General features: G+C 44.7%; 1 protein-coding gene and 1 long non-coding RNA gene across 5 annotated transcripts in view; one reads left to right on the top strand and one right to left on the bottom strand.

Moving 5' to 3' along the window:
* LOC121581927 (pre-B-cell leukemia transcription factor 3) overlaps positions 1 to 20,373 on the bottom strand; it is a 116,578-nt gene that overhangs the window by 22,029 nt on the left and 74,176 nt on the right. For 2 of the 3 annotated variants that reach the window (XM_041897334.2, XM_041897336.2), the window contains exons 3-8: positions 14,927 to 15,168; positions 11,847 to 12,037; positions 10,599 to 10,734; positions 9,527 to 9,556; positions 2,887 to 3,052; positions 726 to 806 (exon numbers count right to left, since the gene is read on the bottom strand). In XM_041897334.2, coding sequence (XP_041753268.1) covers positions 726 to 806; positions 2,887 to 3,052; positions 9,527 to 9,556; positions 10,599 to 10,734; positions 11,847 to 12,037; positions 14,927 to 15,168 — 846 coding nt within the window. The remainder of the gene's footprint in view (positions 1 to 725; positions 807 to 2,886; positions 3,053 to 9,526; positions 9,557 to 10,598; positions 10,735 to 11,846; positions 12,038 to 14,926; positions 15,169 to 20,373) is intronic. The other variant, XM_041897335.2, reaches the window with a different exon arrangement.
* LOC121581929 lies at positions 3,059 to 5,941 on the top strand. 2 transcript variants are annotated; one of them, XR_006003292.2, is made up of 3 exons: positions 3,059 to 4,428; positions 5,167 to 5,307; positions 5,797 to 5,941. It is a non-coding gene; the product is annotated as an uncharacterized LOC121581929 (long non-coding RNA). The 2 variants fall into 2 exon arrangements; XR_006003293.1 differs by lacking the exon at positions 3,059 to 4,428 and adding an exon at positions 4,764 to 4,776.

The raw sequence follows: 20,373 nt of genomic DNA, 5'->3' as shown, positions 1-20,373 counted from the left end.
ATGAAGCAAGCTAAAGAGGACCTAGTGGAGTCATATCCTAAATGAAGCAACCTAAAGAGGACCTAGTGTAGTCATATCCTAAATGAAGCAACCTAAAGAGGACCTAGTGTAGTCACATCCTAAATGAAGCAAGCTAAAGAGGACCTAGTGGAGTCATATCCTAAATGAAGCAACCTAAAGAGGACCTAGTGTACTCATATCCTAAATGAAGCAACCTAAAGAGGACCTAGTATACTCACATCCTAAATGAAGCAAGCTAAAGAGGACCTAGTGTAGTCATATCCTAAATGAAGCAACCTAAAGAGGACCTAGTGTAGTCATATCCTAAATGAAGCAACCTAAAGAGGACCTAGTGTAGTCATATCCTAAATGAAGCAACCTAAAGAGGACCTAGTGTAGTCATATCCTAAATGAAGCAACCTAAAGAGGACCTAGTGTAGTCATATCCTAAATGAAGTAACCTAAAGAGGATCTAGTGTAGTCATATCCTAAATGAAGCAACCTAAAGAGGACCTAGTGTACTCATATCCTAAATGAAGCAACCTAAAGAGGACCTAGTGTAGTCATACCCTAAATAACACAAATTGAATTCAGGTTGAGGTGGTGGAGAGGGAGACAAGCTTCCACGAGGGTAGGGGCTGTGAGAATGGACCGATGGAAGGACTGGTTCTAGGTGGGATGAATGACCACAACACATAAAAGGTTTCCTGAAAGAGTATCAGTACCGGCGGTGAACATGTTGGTTAAAAGGGAGTTTTTGCTCTCAGCAGAGTCCAGTTGAAATTCCTCATCTTTCATCTGGAAGCCTGGATAAAAGAAAATGGAAGGGACTTGAAAACCTCCCATCATGCACTTTGACTTTATTAACACCCGAGTCTCATTGCCTACAGCAGTTGTATTGGAATTGTAAGCACTGCTATGGAACATTAAATGAAGATGAAAAATGGCCTTAGGTCAGAGCGTGACCATTATCATCATTCGTTGTGTTGATTTTTTATGATCAATCTTTAATTGTCATTTGCAATTTTAACAAACAACCCCAGATGTCCCTCCCTCCCACCCACCAACCCAACTACCCCTAGCAACCACCCACCCCACTACACCTAGCAACCACCCACCCAACTACCCCTAGCAGTACCACAGTCACAGGGGTGTCAAACTCATTCTGCCTCCGCGGGCCTCATTCAGCCTTTACAGAGGTCTGGAGGGCCTCATTCAGCCTTTACAGAGCTCTGGAGGGCCTCATTCAGCCTTTACAGAGGTCTGGAGGGCCTCATTCAGCCTTTACAGAGGTCTGGGGGGCCTCATTCAGCCTTTACAGAGGTCTGGAGGGCCTCATTCAGCCTTTACAGAGGTCTGGAGGGCCTCATTCAGCCTTTACAGAGGTCTGGAGGGCCGCATTCAGCCTTTACAGAGGTCTGGAGGGCCTCATTCAGCCTTTACAGAGGTCTGGAGGGCCGCATTCAGCCTTTACATAGGTCTGGAGGGCCGCATTCAGCCTTTACAGAGGTCTGGGGGGCCTCATTCAGCCTTTACAGAGGTCTGGAGGGCCTCATTCAGCCTTTACAGAGGTCTGAAGGGCCTCATTCAGCCTTTACAGAGGTCTGGATGGCCTCATTCAGCCTTTACAGAGGTCTGGGGGGCCTCATTCAGCCTTTACAGAGGTCTGGAGGGCCTCATTCAGCCTTTACAGAGGTCTGGAGGGCCTCATTCAGCCTTTACAGAGGTCTGGAGGGCCGCATTCAGCCTTTACAGAGGTCTGGAGGGCCTCATTCAGCCTTTACAGAGGTCTGGAGGGCCGCATTCAGCCTTTACATAGGTCTGGAGGGCCTCATTCAGCCTTTACAGAGGTCTGGAGGGCCTCATTCAGCCTTTACAGAGGTATGGGGGGCCTCATTCAGCCTTTACAGAGGTCTGGGGGGCCTCATTCAGCCTTTACAGAGGTCTGGAGGGCCTCATTCAGCCTTTACAGAGGTCTGGAGGGCCTCATTCAGCCTTTACAGAGGTCTGGGGGGCCTCATTCAGCCTTTACAGAGGTCTGGAGGGTCGCATTCAGCCTTTACAGAGGTCTGGAGGGCCGCATTCAGCCTTTACAGAGGTCTGGAGGGCCGCATTCAGCCTTTACAGAGGTCTGGAGGGCCTCATTCAGCCTTTACAGAGGTCTGGAGGGCCGCATTCAGCCTTTACATAGGTCTGGAGGGCCTCATTCAGCCTTTACAGAGGTCTGGAGGGCCTCATTCAGCCTTTACAGAGGTCTGGAGGGCCGCATTCAGCCTTTACAGAGGTCTGGAGGGCCTCATTCAGCCTTTACAGAGGTCTGGAGGGCCTCATTCAGCCTTTACAGAGGTCTGGAGGGCCGCATTCAGCCTTTACAGAGGTCTGGAGGGCCGCATTCAAAATTGTTTATATTTCATTGCCTCTATCCATAGTTTTGGGAATTTCTGATGCTCCTTGACTGTCTAACTTTCATTTTGGTGATTGTTAGCAACCTGGACATAGTGAAAAGACTATAAATGTAGGTCCAATATCATTTCTACACAGTTTCAATTGATGTTTTGTTATTTCAATGTATATAGAATTATTATTATAAATTTTTTTGAATCCCATGGGCCGTATGTTTGACACCCCTCGTCTACAATATTACTTCTTAGAAAGTTTAATAAATTAAACAGTGAAAACAAAATAACAAAAGAAAAATGAATAAATTACAAGAGTAGGAGGAAAAAAACGAACAATAATAAGTATTAATAGCAACAGAAATCATCACTTCTGTTGTTACTAACCAGATCCATACATATGTTACCGGGAAATGTATAGATTTCCCATTTTTACACATTTACCGTAACATATACATATGACTCTGGTCTTACCACCAAGTGTGCCTACCAGAGTTGGGCGTGGTGGGTGAGTTGGCCTGGCTGTTGTGGATGGCTGCTGCCACTGCATGGGTTGCCGTCACCGCTGTCTTGGCTGCATAGAGGTTAGCCTCCTCCTGGAACTTGCCGATGTTCTTCTTGTACCGGATCCTCTTGTTGCCGAACCAATTGGACACCTGAGTAGGACATCGGCAAGTTCCAGGAAAGGGAATATATATATATATATATAGAGAGAGAGAGAGAGGAAAGGATGAGAGAGAGATAAAGTGGAAAATTATGTAGTGAGTCAGACATTGTCCACAATTTTGAAATAACATCACTTCAGGTTGTCCCCGCCCCTGGGGAGGAGTAGAAGGACCTCAACCAACGTGAGACGAGGTGCAACCAAAAATCATAGGAGCATTCTGAAGTAAAAAGAGCGACTCTTGCTCACAATTAAAATCTTGATGTTTTATTGACCTAATTCTGAGTTAAAGTCATGACGTTTCGGCCAGTCATGATTTCAACTCAAAATTAAATAAATAAATAAAGCATTGTGGATGAGAGTCGCTCCTATTCCGGTCCCAGAGTCTGCAAGGACCAATCAGGACTGTCATGTGGATGTTGTGACACAGTGAGTTGAACATTGGCCAGCCAACTGTTAGATGCAGTCCATCACCAAGCTCTCTACAGCTGTCACCAAAGAGTGTGATGATTATTCTATCCAGGAGAATAATATTTATGACTAAGCTACTGTCTAATGTCAATGTTGTTACCATAGAAATAGAATGAATTGTATTTCTAGGGTTGTTACCCTGTCTCATTTTCTAAAGATTCTCAGGATAGGCCTGTCTATTGTAGCCTGGTTGCTGTCTCTGTTCAGCCATTACATTCCACTCCTAGCCAGTCCTGTCATTTGCCAACGAGACTAGCCTTTCGGCAATCTTCAAATATGAACATTCTATCATTAAATCAGCTCGAGGAGATCAGAGGATTTGATCCTGATTCAGTAACCTTCACAGCTATCGCCCAATCACAATGTTTATGCAAATTAGACGTAATACATGTCATTGTAAACATAAACACTGGGTGCGAGGAGAACAGAGGATTCCCGTTTATTGCATTTTTAACACCAGCCGATGTGATCACATCACACCAGAGGAGCTCTCGCCGTTCTAACTTCCCCGCCAGTTGACTCTGTGAACACTGTAGCCTATTTTATATCCAGCAGGCCAGAGCAAGGTCCTTCTTTTCTCGAATACATATATTATTTAATTTCTCAAAATAAGTGACCAAACTATATTGCTACTTCTGGGACACGCATTGGGCTAGGCTACTGGTTCAACAGCTAGAAGAAGAATAGGGAGAGGATGGAAGACACAGAGAGGCCGGTAGAGATGCCAGTGAGATGCCAGCAAAGATGAATGAATTGCACAAGAAAGGAACAGTGAAGACAGAGAAGACACAAGGTCCAACTGAAATGTGACTTCTGCTTTATCCCAACCTCCCAAAGACAACCATAAATACAGAGGTTGGAAAGGTTGAAGCAGGGGACTGTTACATACATATAGAGGTTGGAGCAGGGGACTGTTACATACATATAGAGGTTGGAGCAGGGGACTGTTACATACATATAGAGGTTGGAGCAGGGGACTGTTACATACATATAGAGGTTGGAGCAGGGGACTGTTACATACATATAGAGGTTGGAAAGGTTGAAGCAGGGGACTGTTACATACATATAGAGGTTGGAGAGGTTGGAGCAGGGGACTGTTACATACATATAGAGGTTGAAGCAGGGGACTGTTACATACATATAGAGGTTGGAGCAGGGGACTGTTACATACATATAGAGGTTGGAGCAGGGGACTGTTACATACATATAGAGGTTGGAGCAGGGGACTGTTACATACATATAGAGGTTGGAGCAGGGGACTGTTACATACATATAGAGGTTGGAGCAGGGGACTGTTACATACATATAGAGGTTGGAGAGGTTGGAGCAGGGGACTGTTACATACATATAGAGGTTGGAGCAGGGGACTGTTACATACATATAGAGGTTGGAGCAGGGGACTGTTACATACATATAGAGGTGGGAGCAGGGGACTGTTACATACATATAGAGGTTGGAGCAGGGGACTGTTACATACATATAGAGGTTGGAGCAGGGGACTGTTACATACATATAGAGGTTGGAGCAGGGGACTGTTACATAAATATAGAGGTTGGAGCAGGGGACTGTTACATACATATAGAGGTTGGAGAGGTTGGAGCAGGGGACTGTTACATACATATAGAGGTTGGAGAGGTTGGAGCAGGGGACTGTTACATACATATAGAGGTTGGAGCAGGGGACTGTTTCATACATATAGAGGTTGAAGCAATGGACTGTTACATACATATAGAGGTTGGAGAGGTTGGAGCAGGGGACTGTTACATACATATAGAGGTGGGAGCAGGGGACTGTTATATACATATAGAGGTTGGAGCAGGGGACTGTTTCATACATATAGAGGTTGGAGCAGGGGACTGTTACATACATATAGAGGTTGGAGCAGGGGACTGTTACATACATATAGAGGTTGGAGAGGTTGGAGCAGGGGACTGTTACATACATATAGAGGTTGGAGCAGGGGACTGTTACATACATATAGAGGTTGGAGCAGGGGACTGTTACATACATATAGAGGTGGGAGCAGGGGACTGTTACATACATATAGAGGTTGGAGCAGGGGACTGTTACATACATATAGAGGTGGGAGCAGGGGACTGTTACATACATATAGAGGTTGGAGCAGGGGACTGTTACATACATATAGAGGTTGGAGCAGGGGACTGTTACATAAATATAGAGGTTGGAGCAGGGGACTGTTACATACATATAGAGGTTGGAGAGGTTGGAGCAGGGGACTGTTACATACATATAGAGGTTGGAGAGGTTGGAGCAGGGGACTGTTACATACATATAGAGGTTGGAGCAGGGGACTGTTTCATACATATAGAGGTTGAAGCAATGGACTGTTACATACATATAGAGGTTGGAGAGGTTGGAGCAGGGGACTGTTACATACATATAGAGGTGGGAGCAGGGGACTGTTATATACATATAGAGGTTGGAGCAGGGGACTGTTTCATACATATAGAGGTTGGAGCAGGGGACTGTTACATACATATAGAGGTTGGAGCAGGGGACTGTTACATACATATAGAGGTTGGAGCAGGGGACTGTTACATACATATAGAGGTTGGAGCAGGGGACTGTTACATACATATAGAGGTTGGAGAGGTTGGAGCAGGGGACTGTTACATACATATAGAGGTTGGAGAGGTTGGAGCTGTTACATACATATTTAGTCAGCACCCAATTGTGCAAGTTCTCCCACTTAAAAAGATGAGAGAGGCCTGTAATTTTCATCATAGGTACACGTCAACTATGACAGACAAATTGAGATTTTTTTTCTCCAGAAAATCACATTGTAGGTTTTTTAATGAATTTATTTGCAAATTATGGTGGAAAATAAATATTTGGTCACCTACAAACAAGCAAAATGTCTGGCTCTCACAGACCTGTAACTTCTTCTTTAAGAGGCTCCTCTGTCCTCCACTCGTTACCTGTATTAATGGCACCTGTTTGAACTTGTTATCAGTATAAAAGACACCTGTCCACAACCTCAAACATTCACACTCCAAACTCCACTATGGCCAAGACCAAAGAGCTGTCAAAGGACACCAGAAACAAAATTGTAGACCTGCACCAGGCTGGGAAGACTGAATCTGCAATAGGTAAGCAGCTTGGTTTGAAGAAATCAACTGTGGGAGCAATTATTGGGAAATGGAAGACATACAAGACCACTGATAATCTCCCTCGATCTGGGGCTCCACGCAAGATCTCACCCCGTGGGGTCAAAATGATCACAAGAACGGTGAGCAAAAATCCCAGAACCACACAGGGGGACCTAGTGAATGACCTGCAGAGAGCTGGGACCAAAGTAACAAAGCCTACCATCAGTAACACACTACGCCACCAGGGACTCAAATCCTGCAGTGCCAGACGTGTCCCCCTGCTTAAGCCAGTACATGTCCAGGCCCGTCTGAAGTTTGCTAGAGTGCATTTGGATGATCCAGAAGAGGATTGGGAGAATGTCATATGGTCAGATGAAACCAAAATATAACTTTTTGGTAAAAACTCAACTCGTCGTGTTTGGAGGACAAAAAATGCTGAGTTGCATCCAAAGACCACCATACCTACTGTGAAGCATTGAGTGAAAACCTCCTTCCATCAGCAAGGGCATTGAAGATTAAACGTGGCTGGGTCTTTCAGCATGACTATGATCCCAAACACACCGCCCGGGCAATGAAGGAGTGGCTTCGTAAGAAGCATTTCAAGGTCCTGGAGTGGCCTAGCCAGTCTCCAGATCTCAACCCCATAGAAAATCTTTGGAGGGAGTTGAAAGTCTGTGTTGCCCAGCGACAGCCCCAAAACATCACTGCTCTAGAGGAGATCTGCATGGAGGAATGGGTCAAAATACCAGCAACAGTGTGTGAAAACCTTGTGAAGACTTACAGAAAACGTTTGACCTGTGTCATTGCCAACAAAGGGTATATAACAAAGTATTGAGAAACTTTTGTTATTGACCAAATACTTATTTTCCACCATAATTTGCAAATAAATTCATTAAACATCCTACAATGTGATTTTCTGGATTTTTATTTCTCATTTTGTCTGTCATAGTTGACGTGTACCTATGATGAAAATTACAGGCCTCTCTCATCTTTTTAAGTGGGAGAACTTGCACAATTGGTGGCTGACTAAATACTTTTTTCCCCACTGTTACATACATATAGAGGTTGGAGAGGTTGAAGCAGGGGACTGTTACATACATATTGAGGTTGGAGAGGTTGGAGCAGGGGTCTGTTACATACATATTGAGGTTGGAGAGGTTGGAGCAGGGGACTGTTACATACATACAGAGGTTGGAGAGGTTGGAGCAGGGGACTGTTACATACATATTGAGGTTGGAGAGGTTGGAGCAGGGGACTGTTACATACATATAGAGGTTGGAGAGGTTGGAGCAGGGGACTGTTACATACAATAGAGGTTGGAGAGGTTGGAGCAGGGGACCGTTACATACATACAGAGGTTGGAGAGGTTGGAGCAGGGGACTGTTACATACATATTGAGGTTGGAGAGGTTGGAGCAGGGGACTGTTACATACAATAGAGGTTGGAGAGGTTGGAGCAGGGGACTGTTACATACATATTGAGGTTGGAGAGGTTGGAGCAGGGGACTGTTACATACATATAGAGGTTGGAGAGGTTGGAGCAGGGGACTGCTACACTGGGCGCCCGTGGAACAGTTGTTGTCGGGGGTTAAGTGCCGTGCTCAAGGGCACAATGGCAGGCAATGGCATTACCAGCTCGCTTCCCATCAGATTATTTTCCCGTCAGACCTGGGATTCGAATTGGCAACCCTCAGGTTGCTGGCTCACCTCTCTAACCACTAGTCTCCCTAGCATAAAACAGAGTCTCTAACCACTAGTCTCCCTAGCATAAAACAGAGTCTCTAACCACTAGTCTCCCTAGCATAAAACAGAGTCTCTGAGAGACAGTCTCCCTAGCATAAAACAGAGTCTCTGAGAGACAGATTAACAGAGGAAGTCATCTGACCTCTGAGAGAGAGGGAAGGAGAACGATGGAGAGAGAGAGAGAGAAAGAAAGAAAGAAAGAAAGAAAGAAAGAAAGAAAGAAAGAAAGAAAGAAAGAAAGAAAGAAAGAAAGAAAGAAAGAAAGAAAGAGAGAGAGAGAGAGAGAAAGAGAGACAGAGAGAGAGAGAGAGAGAGAAAGAAAGAAAGAAAGAAAGAAAGAAAGAAAGAAAGAAAGAAAGAAAGAAAGAAAGAAAGAAAGAAAGAAAGAAAGAAAGAAAGAAAGAAAGAAAGAAAGAAAGAGAGAGAGAGAGATAGTATAACAGAGAGAGCTCAGAAAGAGGGAATCTGAGACGTATTGCTCCATACCGGGACCTGACAACTCCAGCCTCTCTCCCCAACTCACCAGAGAGAGAAACCAAACAGTTGCGCTCAATAATTCACTAGCATCTCCTCTCCTCCGCTCCTCCTCCTCACCCCAAGCCAATAGACTCCCCCTTCTCAACCACGATAGATTGATGTTCTGTCTGAGATATTCATACAACCTAATGGATAATGTCTACTTCAGAGACTCCCACTAACTCAAACTAAGCTGTAAAGTAAGATAGCCAAAAGGTTGGTAGTGGAGATCTGGCCCGCAGGCTACAGGTGAGGGGATTTCATCGCACTACCTGTATACAATATGTGTAGTGACGTATGGTATCGATGGTGCCCGTTCTTCTTCCATACGAAGGGAGCCAGGGCCAGTTCTGTAGTTCTGTCGTCTGTTCTGTAGTCTGTTCTGTAGTCAGTTCTGTAGTCTGTGTAAAACTGCATGCAACTGTCATGGAAGACTGTGCGTCGTGCATGTATGTGGTTGTGTGGATGTTTAAATGTTGTGTGGATGTTTCTGTTTTTTTTCTATACTGTATATCTTGTCCCATGTGAATAGCAGCGTGCCCACTGTATTGAACACGTCTATTATCATCATCATAGAACATGGTAGATATACGACAACAGGAGGTGAGGAGAGAGATCGTAACATACCTGTGACACTGTGATGGTGGTTCCCACGCCCTGAAGGCAGAAAAGAATGTCCTTTTTACAGCATATGACTCCACACTCAGTCCACACCCCCTCCCCCAACACAACAGAGACAACATTTCACATCAGATGCTTTACGGGTTAACAACACGGAGAAAATAAAATGGCGGGGGGGGGGGGTGGGTGGTTTAATTTTCGCTGGAAGGCACCAATTACTTCTACTGACCCAAATTTCAAAAGGACGTTTTTTTGTTTTTTTTGTGGCGCAAACTGGGATGGTCGCTTATCTTTTTTTGGGACCAAGAAAACAGAACCACTAGAAATCTTAGCTGAGGAACACTGTTAATTAAAAGTTTGAGAGTAGTTTCTCACATAACTGTAACTAGATAAGTAGACGTTGATGGGGTTGTTTGGAACATAGGAGGGGGGGGGGGCATTGGGACAAGGAAGCATGCTCGGGGTAAAATACGGATTTCCGTTCAAGAAAATATAATTGCCTAGATAAGAAGGTAACATCTAGTTGTGTTGGAGTAGGGGTTTGAGGAATGGTGACCACCTACGCATGGCCTATGCAGGTCACTTTTTTTTTGCGTGTTAGCACGTAGCGCTTGCCTAGCGCAGCGACCGAACGCTCCGTCCAGCATCACACGCTCCAGTTCCCTTTCACCGCTGTCACAGTGTCACAAGGCTGAGCAGATCTGACAGACCGAGACGACACACACAACACACACACACACACAACACACACACAACACACGTGGCAGGTGGGAATGATGGGGGGGGTGGACGACATGCACATTGGGAAGGAATCTACAGCCAACTGTAAAACAATGCATGTTGATGTCACTTCCTGGTAGCCACAACCTTCAGCCAATCAGGAGCCCTCAAATGTATATACAATTCACTGGTACTCAAAATTAGATCACAGAATAGTGTTACTGGCAACACTAGACAAGCTGTACTTTATCTCTCAGCTCGATGAACTAAGACTCTATGGGTTGGCCTTCTTTTCTTCCCACTAGCCACAATGTGTTTGTAGACGGATGGAGAGAAGGAGGAGGGAGGAGTCACTCACCTGGGACACAGTGATGCTACACTTTTTAGCTAGTTCCTCTTTGGCCTCCTCGCTAGGGTAAGGGTTGCTGAGGTGTGAGTAGAAGTACTCGTTCAGGATCTCCGTGGCCTGCTTGCTGAAGTTCCGCCTTTTCCGTCTGAGATGGGCGAAAAGGAAAGAGAAAGAGAGAGAGAAAGATAGAGAGAGACAGAGAGACAGAGAGAGACAGAGAGACACAGAGAGAGAGAGAGAGAGAGAGAGAGAGAGAGAGAGAGAGAGAGAGACAGAGAGACACAGAGAGAGAGAGAGAGAGAGAGAGACAGAGAGACACAGAGAGACACAGAGAGAGAGAGAGAGAGAGAGAGAGAGAGAGAGAGAGAGAGAGAGAGAGAGACACAGAGAGAGAGAGAGAGAGAGAGAGAGACAGAGAGACACAGAGAGAGAGAGAGAGAGAGAGAGAGAGAGAGAGAGAGAGAGAGAGAGAGAGAGAGAGAGAGAGAGAGAGAGAGAGAGAGAGAAGGAGGGAGAGATAGAGAGAGAGAGACAGAGAGACACACAGAGAGAGAGAGAGAGAGAGAGAGAGAGAGAGAGAGAGAGAGAGAGAGAGACAGAGAGAGGAGAGAGAGAGAGAGAGAGAGAGAGAGAGACAGAGAGAGAGAGAGAGAGAGAGAGAGAGAGAGAGAGAGAGAGAGAGAGAGAGAGAGAGAGGGCAATGAATATGAAATACATTGAATAGACCCGCTGATGTCATAACTGACTCATGTGCATCAATCTACTCTAACTGGACTAATAGCTCCTTCTAGTCTACCTGGCCTTCTGAGGTCATAAGACCCATTTCAAATGAGCACAGGACAGACATCATTCCAAGTATATTACAGGAAACAGTACAAACCAGGCATGTGCCACTTCCTCAAAATCTCCCAGACTTCTCACTGACAAGTGCGCTTCTGCCGATTTGCGTTAGCCCAACATTACGCAAGCCTTCCACCTCTAGACGATTGACTGTTATAAACAGGAATATCCCACAGTTCTCACCAACCATCTCCTGGTCGTACAAAAGGCTTTAGACTGTCTAGATGGGTTCTCATTTCACCCCTCTCCAGTGATGGTGAGTGAGTGGCTTAACAGTTGTTCCCCATTTATGTTAAACTAACACACGCTCCAGAATAGAGAGGTGTTTTAGATGTCAATTACACACGAACACACTTAGATAACCAGTCTTAATGCACATCATCATATACACACACACACACACACACACACACACACCTGGCATCAAGGAATCTGGAGCGTAGGATCATGACGGCTTCACAGGTGCTCTGTTTGAGCTGCATCTGGATGGAGCTGAACTTACGGTGGATGATCCCCACCATGCGCTCTATCTCCTTGGGAGAGATGGGCCGTGTGCGACTCTGCTCCCTCAGCAGGTTCATCACATGGGTGGTGAACTCATTACACGCCTGAGGGAGGGGAGGGATATTGTAGGAAGGTCAGCCCAACAGTAACCAGGACTGGAAACCATGTGGGTGCTATAGTCACAGTTAGTAAGTTCCCCCATAAGTGTCAGAATAGGAACACTTACATCACTGAATGGAATTGTATTTAATTACCGGTAGATAATTAATTAATTCGTGTGTGTGTGGCGTGTGTGGTGTGTGTGTGTGTGTGTGTGTGTGTGTGTGTGTGTGATTACTACATCTTCACCATCCATGAAAGCTACGTAGTGTCAGGCATGCAACTTACAGACAATAAACGACATCTTCTTTCTAGTAAACCTGAAGCTTCTTTATAATTAGTTTATTTAGGAAACGCTTGCCCTCATTAAGTTGCTAAGTAAAACTTGTTAAGTGTTTACATTTGGCTAATTAGAAGTCTGGACGCACCACGAAGCAAGACACTCTTAGTAGAGGTCTGTGTTACCTTCCTCCACCTCATTTGCATGACAGGCATGAGTGTGTTTGATTAGAATCAAGAGTTTAGTTTTTCCCGACTGATTTCCATGCTAATACTCTCTACTTCACCTCTATCTACAGTGGGGGAAAAAAGTATTTAGTCAGCCACCAATTGTGCAAGTTCTCCCACTTAAAAAGATGAGAGAGGCCTGTAATTTTCATCATAGGTACACGTCAACTATGACAGACAAATTGAGAATTTTTTTTCCAGAAAATCACATTGTAGGATTTTTGATGAATTTATTTGCAAATTATGGTGGAAAATAAGTATTTGGTCACCTACAAACAAGTAAGATTTCTGGCTCTCACAGACCTGAAACTTCTTCTTTAAGAGGCTCCTCTGTCCTCCACTCGTTACCTGTATTAATGGCACCTGTTTGAACTTGTTATCAGTATAAAAGACACCTGTCCACAACCTCAAACAGTCACACTCCAAACTCCACTATGGCCAAGACCAAAGAGCTGTCAAAGGACACCAGAAACAAAATTGTAGACCTGTACCAGGCTAGGAAGACTGAATCTGAAATAGGTAAGCAGTTTGGTTTGAAGAAATCAACTGTGGGAGCAATTATTAGGAAATGGAAGACATACAAGGCCACTGATAATCTCCCTCGATCTGGGGCTCCACGTAAGATCTCACCCCGTGGGGTCAAAATGATCACAAGAACGGTGAGCAAAAATCTCAGAACCACACGGGGGGACCTAGTGAATGACCTGCAGAGAGCTGGGACCAAAGTAACAAAGCCTACCATCAGTAACACACTACGCCGCCAGGGACTCAAATCCTGCAGTGCCAGACGTGTCCCCCTGCTTAAACCAGTACATGTCCAGGCCCGTCTGAAGTTTGCTAGAGTGCATTTGGATGATCCAGAAGAGGATTGGGAGAATGTCATATGGTCAGATGAAACCAAAATAGAACTTTTTGGTAAAAACTCAACTCGTCGTGTTTGGAGGACAAAGAATGCTGAGTTGCATCCAAAGAACACCATACCTACTGTGAAGCATGGGGGTGGAAACATCATGCTTTGGGGCTGTTTTTCTGCAAAGGGACCAGGACGACTGATCCGTGTAAAGGAAAGAATGAATGGGGCCATGTATCGTGAGATTTTGAGTGAAAACCTCCTTCCATCAGCAAGGGCATTGAAGATGAAACGTGGCTGGGTCTTTCAGCATGACAATGATCCCAAACACACCGCCCGGGCAACGAAGGAGTGGCTTCGTAAGAAGCATTTCAAGGTCCTGGAGTGGCCTAGCCAGTCTCCAGATCTCAACCCCATAGAAAATCTTTGGAAGGAGTTGAAAGTCTGTGTTGCCCAGCGACAGCCCCAAAACATCACTGCTCTAGAGGAGATCTGCATGGAGGAATGGGCCAAAATACCAGCAACAGTGTGTGAAAACCTTGTGAAGACTTACAGAAAATGTTTGACCTGTGTCATTGCCAACAAAGGGTATATAACAAAGTATTGAGAAACTTTTGTTATTGACCAAATACTTATTTTCCACCATAATTTGCAAATAAATTCATTAAAAATCCTACAATGTGATTTTCTGGATTTTTTTCTTCTCATTTTGTCTGTCATAGTTGACGTGTACCTATGATGAAAATTACAGGCCTCTCTCATCTTTTTAAGTGGGAGAACTTGCACAATTGGTGGCTGACTAAATCATTTTTTCCCCACTGTATGTGCAAGAGGTAGATCCTCTGTAACTCCTGAATGATTGATAAAGGGAAGATGGCCACAATAATTTACGTGCATTGTGTGCGTAATGATCAAGTGGGATGAAATGTGTGTATATTTGGGGTTGTGATCACTCAGTCTGCTTGACCTGACGAAGATCCATGTTGGATGGAAACGTTGTCAATAAAGCTGGTAATTGGGAGCCTCTCTGTTCCGTTTTAGTATACTTCGTACCAGCACCTAAGGTTTTCAAGGATGTGCTTTATGACCACAAACTTTTCATATCAATTTACCAAACACTGTAGTTACTGTGTAGTTAAGAACAAATAAATGTAATGTAAACCAACTACATGGTATGTGTCCCGTTAAATGTAAACAGGAACCAGGAACCTCATGCCTGCTGGTTGGATCTCACATAAGAAATGTGACTGTGTAGTTACAACAAAGTAATAATAATAATAATAATAATAATAATAATATGCCATTTAGCAGACGCTTTTATCCAAAGCGACTTACAGTCATGTGCGCATACATTTTTACGTATGGTAACCCCGGGATCATCCGTATGTCAAATGTATGCACACATGACTGTTAGTCACTTTGGATAAAAGCGTCTGCTAAATGACATATATTATTATTGTTATTATTAAAGTATCATGCAGCCATATATCCTGAACAATGTAATGGTCAGTATGACCAGGAAGTCAGTGTGTCTCACCTGCTCATATTTCTCCAGCTCTGTGTGGTAAATCTGTCGGATTTGCGTCAGCTTGGCCCTGTAGTCCGAATGTTCAATGGAGTTGTCGGCTCCGCCCCCCGCCGCAGCAGCTGCTGCCGCGGCCGCAGCAGATCCACCCCCTTTCTCGGGCCCGGACACACCCTCGGCCAGCAACATGTTGTCCAGCCTCATGAGCTGGGGGTCCGGAGGGTCCTGCTCCTGAGCACCCCGGATACTGAGACCTGCCAGGAAGAAGGTCACACAGAGGGTCAAACGATCAGTCAACTCAGTCAAAGAGTGGTGACTCGTTAGCATTAGTGGTCACACGTTAGCATTAGTGCTCAGTGGTGTAGTGGAGGGTAAATGTAAGGGTTTACCCACCTTTTGCGGATAAATACATTGAAAGTATAGGGAGTGAATACCACAACAACACTGGTGGTCACTATTAAGCATTACTGGTTATGTGTGAGCATTGGTGGTCACATTTACTGGTAGAAAAACTTTTTTTCTCCGTTGATATTTTCATTTATATAAGATAATTCATACATTCTCATCTTTTGGATACTAGAGAGGTGACCCAGTCGTTTTTTGTTCGATTAGTTCGATATTTACGGGCGAGACCCAGTCGTTCGTCCCTTCATGTTCCGTTGCTATGCTCAGTGTCAACGTTCTTATCCCTTGCTAGCTAACTACGGCTAACACAGTCACGACCTCTGCAGACAGAATTAACAGCAAAGTAGCTGTTTTCTATTGACATTCGTTTGTACACATCCATAACAATGAGCTGAAAATGCCCGATTTTTTGCCTGGCATAGCTAGAAAAGTTAGCCTTCTCGTCAGGACACTCGTCAACACTGACTGTTAATTACGAGGAAGTCGCATTGCATATCGAACACTAGGCTAGAAACTAGCTAAATAGTTTGTTGCTAGCACACCTGCCAATATGACAACCGAATTAAAAAATATCAGTTGCTGAAAACAGCTGGTCAAACTAGAAACGTGGGAGGATGACATCTTTAGTGGCAGAGGGGACAGGAGAAAATAATGTTTAATCACGCACCACATTAGGTCTTCAGATGCTCCAAAAAATATGTCTCTGCAAAAACAAATCAATGCTAGCTAGCTATGATTTTCCCTTGTTGGACCTGCGTTTACAATGTATCCAATTTCAGTTTGTGTAGTTGTTGGTTTAGCTTTCTGTAACTTTATAGCAAGTATGGTCTGCAAGTGTAGGCCATTTGCGTCATGATTGCAATGTGTCCCGATATCTTTTCTAACTGTCCAGATATATTTTCCAATTGTCCAGTTATCTGGTTTTAATGTCCATTCTAGAATGCCTCTCTAGCCAATCAAAAACGAGTATTCAACAATGCTGCGGTATAATTAAGCAAAAAGGCCAGAGGGGGTGTGGTATATGGCCAATATACCATGGCTAAGGGTTGTTCTTAAGCACGATGCAACACGGAGTGCCTGGATACAGCCTTTAGCCATGGTTCATTGCCCATAAACCACAAATCCCAGAGGTGCCTTATTGCTATTATAAACTGGTTACCAACGTAATTAGAGCAGTAAAAATAAATGTTTTGTCATACACGTGGTATACAGTCTGATATAGCACAGCTGTCAGCCAATCAGCATTTAGGGCTTGAACAACCCAGTTTATTATAGTCAATAGTCATCCCAGGAGAAGGGTTGGCAACCCCTGATGTAGGCATAATATTGTGTGTTTCATTATGGCAGGACATTGTTCAAATATAGCTAATTTAGACTTTGGCTTTGTTACTGCAACCCTTCCCTTTCTGTCCTCCTTTTTCTTTCCCCATTATAGAGAATCTTTCCACAGATGCTAATGACTCCACAGAGCAGTCTTCATGCCTTGAGGCAGAGCTCAGAAACAAGACCAGAGGTAAGGGTCAATCTGTCGGGGTAGGGCCAACCACAAGGGAAAAACAGTTTCAATAGGAATAAGGACCTACACAGGTTTGAAAAGGCCATGGCTTGACTTCTGTGATGAATAGGAATAAATGTTACACACACACATACACATGCACACTCACGCAAGGACACACACACAAACTAACACATTTACACACACCACTTAAAGAGACGGAGTGTTGCGACGGAGCGGGTCAAGAGCTTCCAGTTCCTCGGTGTCCACATCGCTAAGGACATATTATCATGGTCCACACACACCAACACAGTTGTGAAGAGGGCACGACAACGCCTCTTCCCCCTCAGGCGGCTGAAGAGATTCAGCATGGGCCCTCAGATCCTCAAAAAGTTATACAGCTGAGAGCATCTTGACTGGCTGCATCACCGCTTGGTATGGCAACTGCTCGGCATCCAACCGCAAGGCGCTACAGAGGGTAGTGTGTACGGCCCAGTACATCACTGGGGCCAAGTTCCCTGCCATCCAGGACCTCTATACCAGGCGGTGTCAGAGGAAGGCCTTAAAAATGGTCAAAGACTCCAGCCACCCAAGTCATAGACTGTTTCTCTGCTACCAAACGGCAAGCGGTGACGATGCACCAAGGCTGGAACCAACAGGACCCTAAACAGCTTCTACCCCCAAGTCATAAGGCTGCTAAGTAGTTAGTTAAATATTTAACCAATAGCTACCCGGACTATCTGCATTGACACATTTGCATACACTGCTGCTACTGTTTATTATCTATCCTGTTGCCTAGTCACTTTATCCCTACCTATCAAATAAAACACATGCGATGAATACAAGTGTTGACTTTACCGTGAAATGCTTACTTACGAGCCCTTTCCCAACAATGCAATTAAAAAAGTAAGAAAATGAACAAATACTATAGATAAAAAGAACATAGTAACACAATAAAACAATAACGAGGCTATATATGCACATATCTACCTCCGTTACCTCGTACCCCTGCACATATCTACCTCCGTTACCTCGTACCCCGCACATATCTACCTCCGTTATCTCGTACCCCACACATATCTACCTCAGTACTGGTACCCCTGCACATCGTCTCAGTACTGGTACCCCTGCACATTGACTCAGTACTGGTACCCCTGCACATCGTCTCAGTACTGGTACTCCTGCACATTGACTCAGTACTGGTACCCCTGCACATTGACTCAGTACTGGTACCCCTGCACATCGACTCAGTACTGGTACCCCGTGTATATAGCCAAGTTATCATTACTCATTGTGAATTTATTCTTTGTGTTATTACTCTCTGCATTCTTGGGAAGGGCCCGTAAGTAAGCATTTCACTGTTAGTCTACACCTGTTGTTTACGAAGCATGTGACTGTCACGTTCGTTTATTGACGGGTCAGACCAAGGCGCAGCGTGATATGCATACATGTTTATTTGAACCGAATAAACAACGACAAAACAACAAACTAAAGGAAACGTGAAGTCCAAGGTACACAAACAACATACCTTCAACACGGAACAAGATCCCACAACCCACTAGTGCCAATAGGCTGCCTAAGTATGGTCCCCAATCAGAGACAACGAGCGACAGCTGCCTCTGATTGGGAACCACACCGGCCAACATAGATCTAGACATACTAGACCTAAACATAGAAAATACAACATAGAAAATCACAACAAGGAATATACACACCCTGACTCAACATATAAGCGTCCTCTGAGTCAGGGCGTGACAGTGACAAATACAATTTTATTTTATTTATTTATGATACACTCTTAGAAAAAAACTTTCGCCTGCTTCACATTTGGCATTCCTAAGGATTCTATATAGAGCCCCAATGAACCCTTTTTTACAGAAAATAATATTTAGAACATTAGGGGTGCCATATATGAAACAAGCGATAGAACCTTTTCATAACCTTTTTTCTTGTGTAGGACCTGGAGGCACAGCTGGAAACAATTGTTATTAGCAAGGTCATTTGTCATTTCTTTCAGACAGTGGGAAAAGCTTGGTGGACGGTAGCTCAAACTAAGCTCCATTCCTTTTGTAACAATTCAACCATGTTGACTCCAGGGCAAGACACACACACCTTCTGAGCACAGCCTCACAAACGGTGAGCTCGCATTTTTTTTTGTGTGTTGACGTTGAGTGTGTGAAGTGTGTGTGTGCCGGTGCCACTGATCCGAGGAGGCTTGACGACGGCAGGTCGCGCTCCCGAAAGCTGCGTCGCCACGGTGAGCAATATCTCAGCGCTCCATTGACCGCGCCGCAGTCCCATCCAAGCCGAGACAAACAACCGCCGCGCAAAACCCTGCGTATTGCTTTCACATCAACTGATTTCACCACCTCATCCATGAAACGCACTGACAGCTGACCACTAACACTCCTTTTTATTTAATCTCAATTCACAAGCAGTAGACGTGTGAGGAGCTGTATTTCAGAAGGTGTAAAGGTTGGTTTCACAGTCCATACACTCTTTAAAAAAAAAGGTTTCCAAAAGGGTTCTACGGCTGTCCCCATAGGAGAAACCTTTTTGGTTCCAGGTAGAACCCTTTTTGGTTCCATGTTGAACCCTCTGTGGAAAGGATTCTACATGGAACCCAAAATGGATCTACCTAAAACCAAAATGGGTTCTTCTATGGGGACAGCCGAATAACCCTTTTTTGGTTCTAGATAGCAAATTGTTTTGGCCAAATAAATTATTATCCTAACCACAGATGGCCCTATTGAAACACAGAACATTGTGACCAACTAAACTAAAAACATAACACAGCTAATGCCTTTATGTAGCTTCCGATGCTCTCCGGTGCTCTCCGGTGCTCTCCGGTGCTCTACAGTGCTCTCCGGTGCTCTCCAATGCTCTCCGGTGCTCTCCGGTGCTCTCCGGTGCTCTCCGGTGCTCTACGGTGCTCTCCGGTGCTCTACGGTGCTCTCCGGTGCGCCTCTTGCTCTCCCCATCCCCCTCCTGTTCCCAGGTAATGCTGCAGCCACTAGCGGGGCTGAGTGGCTACCCAGGGGCTGATTTTCATGTCACCTATATTAACTATAACACGGAGGCCCACTGTGCCGTTCCACCTCCATCCAGCTGTCACTTTCACTCCTCTCACTGTTGGAGCAGGAGGGAATTTTTGTGTGTGTGTTTTTGGTTTTACTGTCCTTGTGGGAACCAGAAGACCTCACAAGGATAGTAAAACAAGAAAAATTGGGGACATTTTTCCGGTCCCCACGAGGAAAAAGGCTATTTTAGGTTTAGGGGTTAGGTTTAGGGTTATGTTTACATTTTAGTCATTTAGCAGATGTTCTTTTCCAGAGCGACTTACACTGTGTCTGTGTGTGCGTGCGTGCGTGCGTGCGTGCGTGTTCATCACTATAGCGCCCTTTATGTAAAATCTAAAAAGCAGAGGTAAAGTAAAGTAGGACTTAGTGCTCTCCACATGACACTGGAAGTGCTTGTGATCCCTGTGAGGTCCTAGAAAAATTAACATTTACATTTACGTCATTTAGCAGACGCTCTTATCCAGAGCCACTTACAAATT

The sequence above is a fragment of the Coregonus clupeaformis genome, chromosome 15, assembly GCF_020615455.1.
Source record: "Coregonus clupeaformis isolate EN_2021a chromosome 15, ASM2061545v1, whole genome shotgun sequence".
NCBI lineage: Eukaryota > Metazoa > Chordata > Actinopteri > Salmoniformes > Salmonidae > Coregonus > Coregonus clupeaformis.
This window is presented reverse-complemented; position numbering and strand designations above follow the sequence as displayed.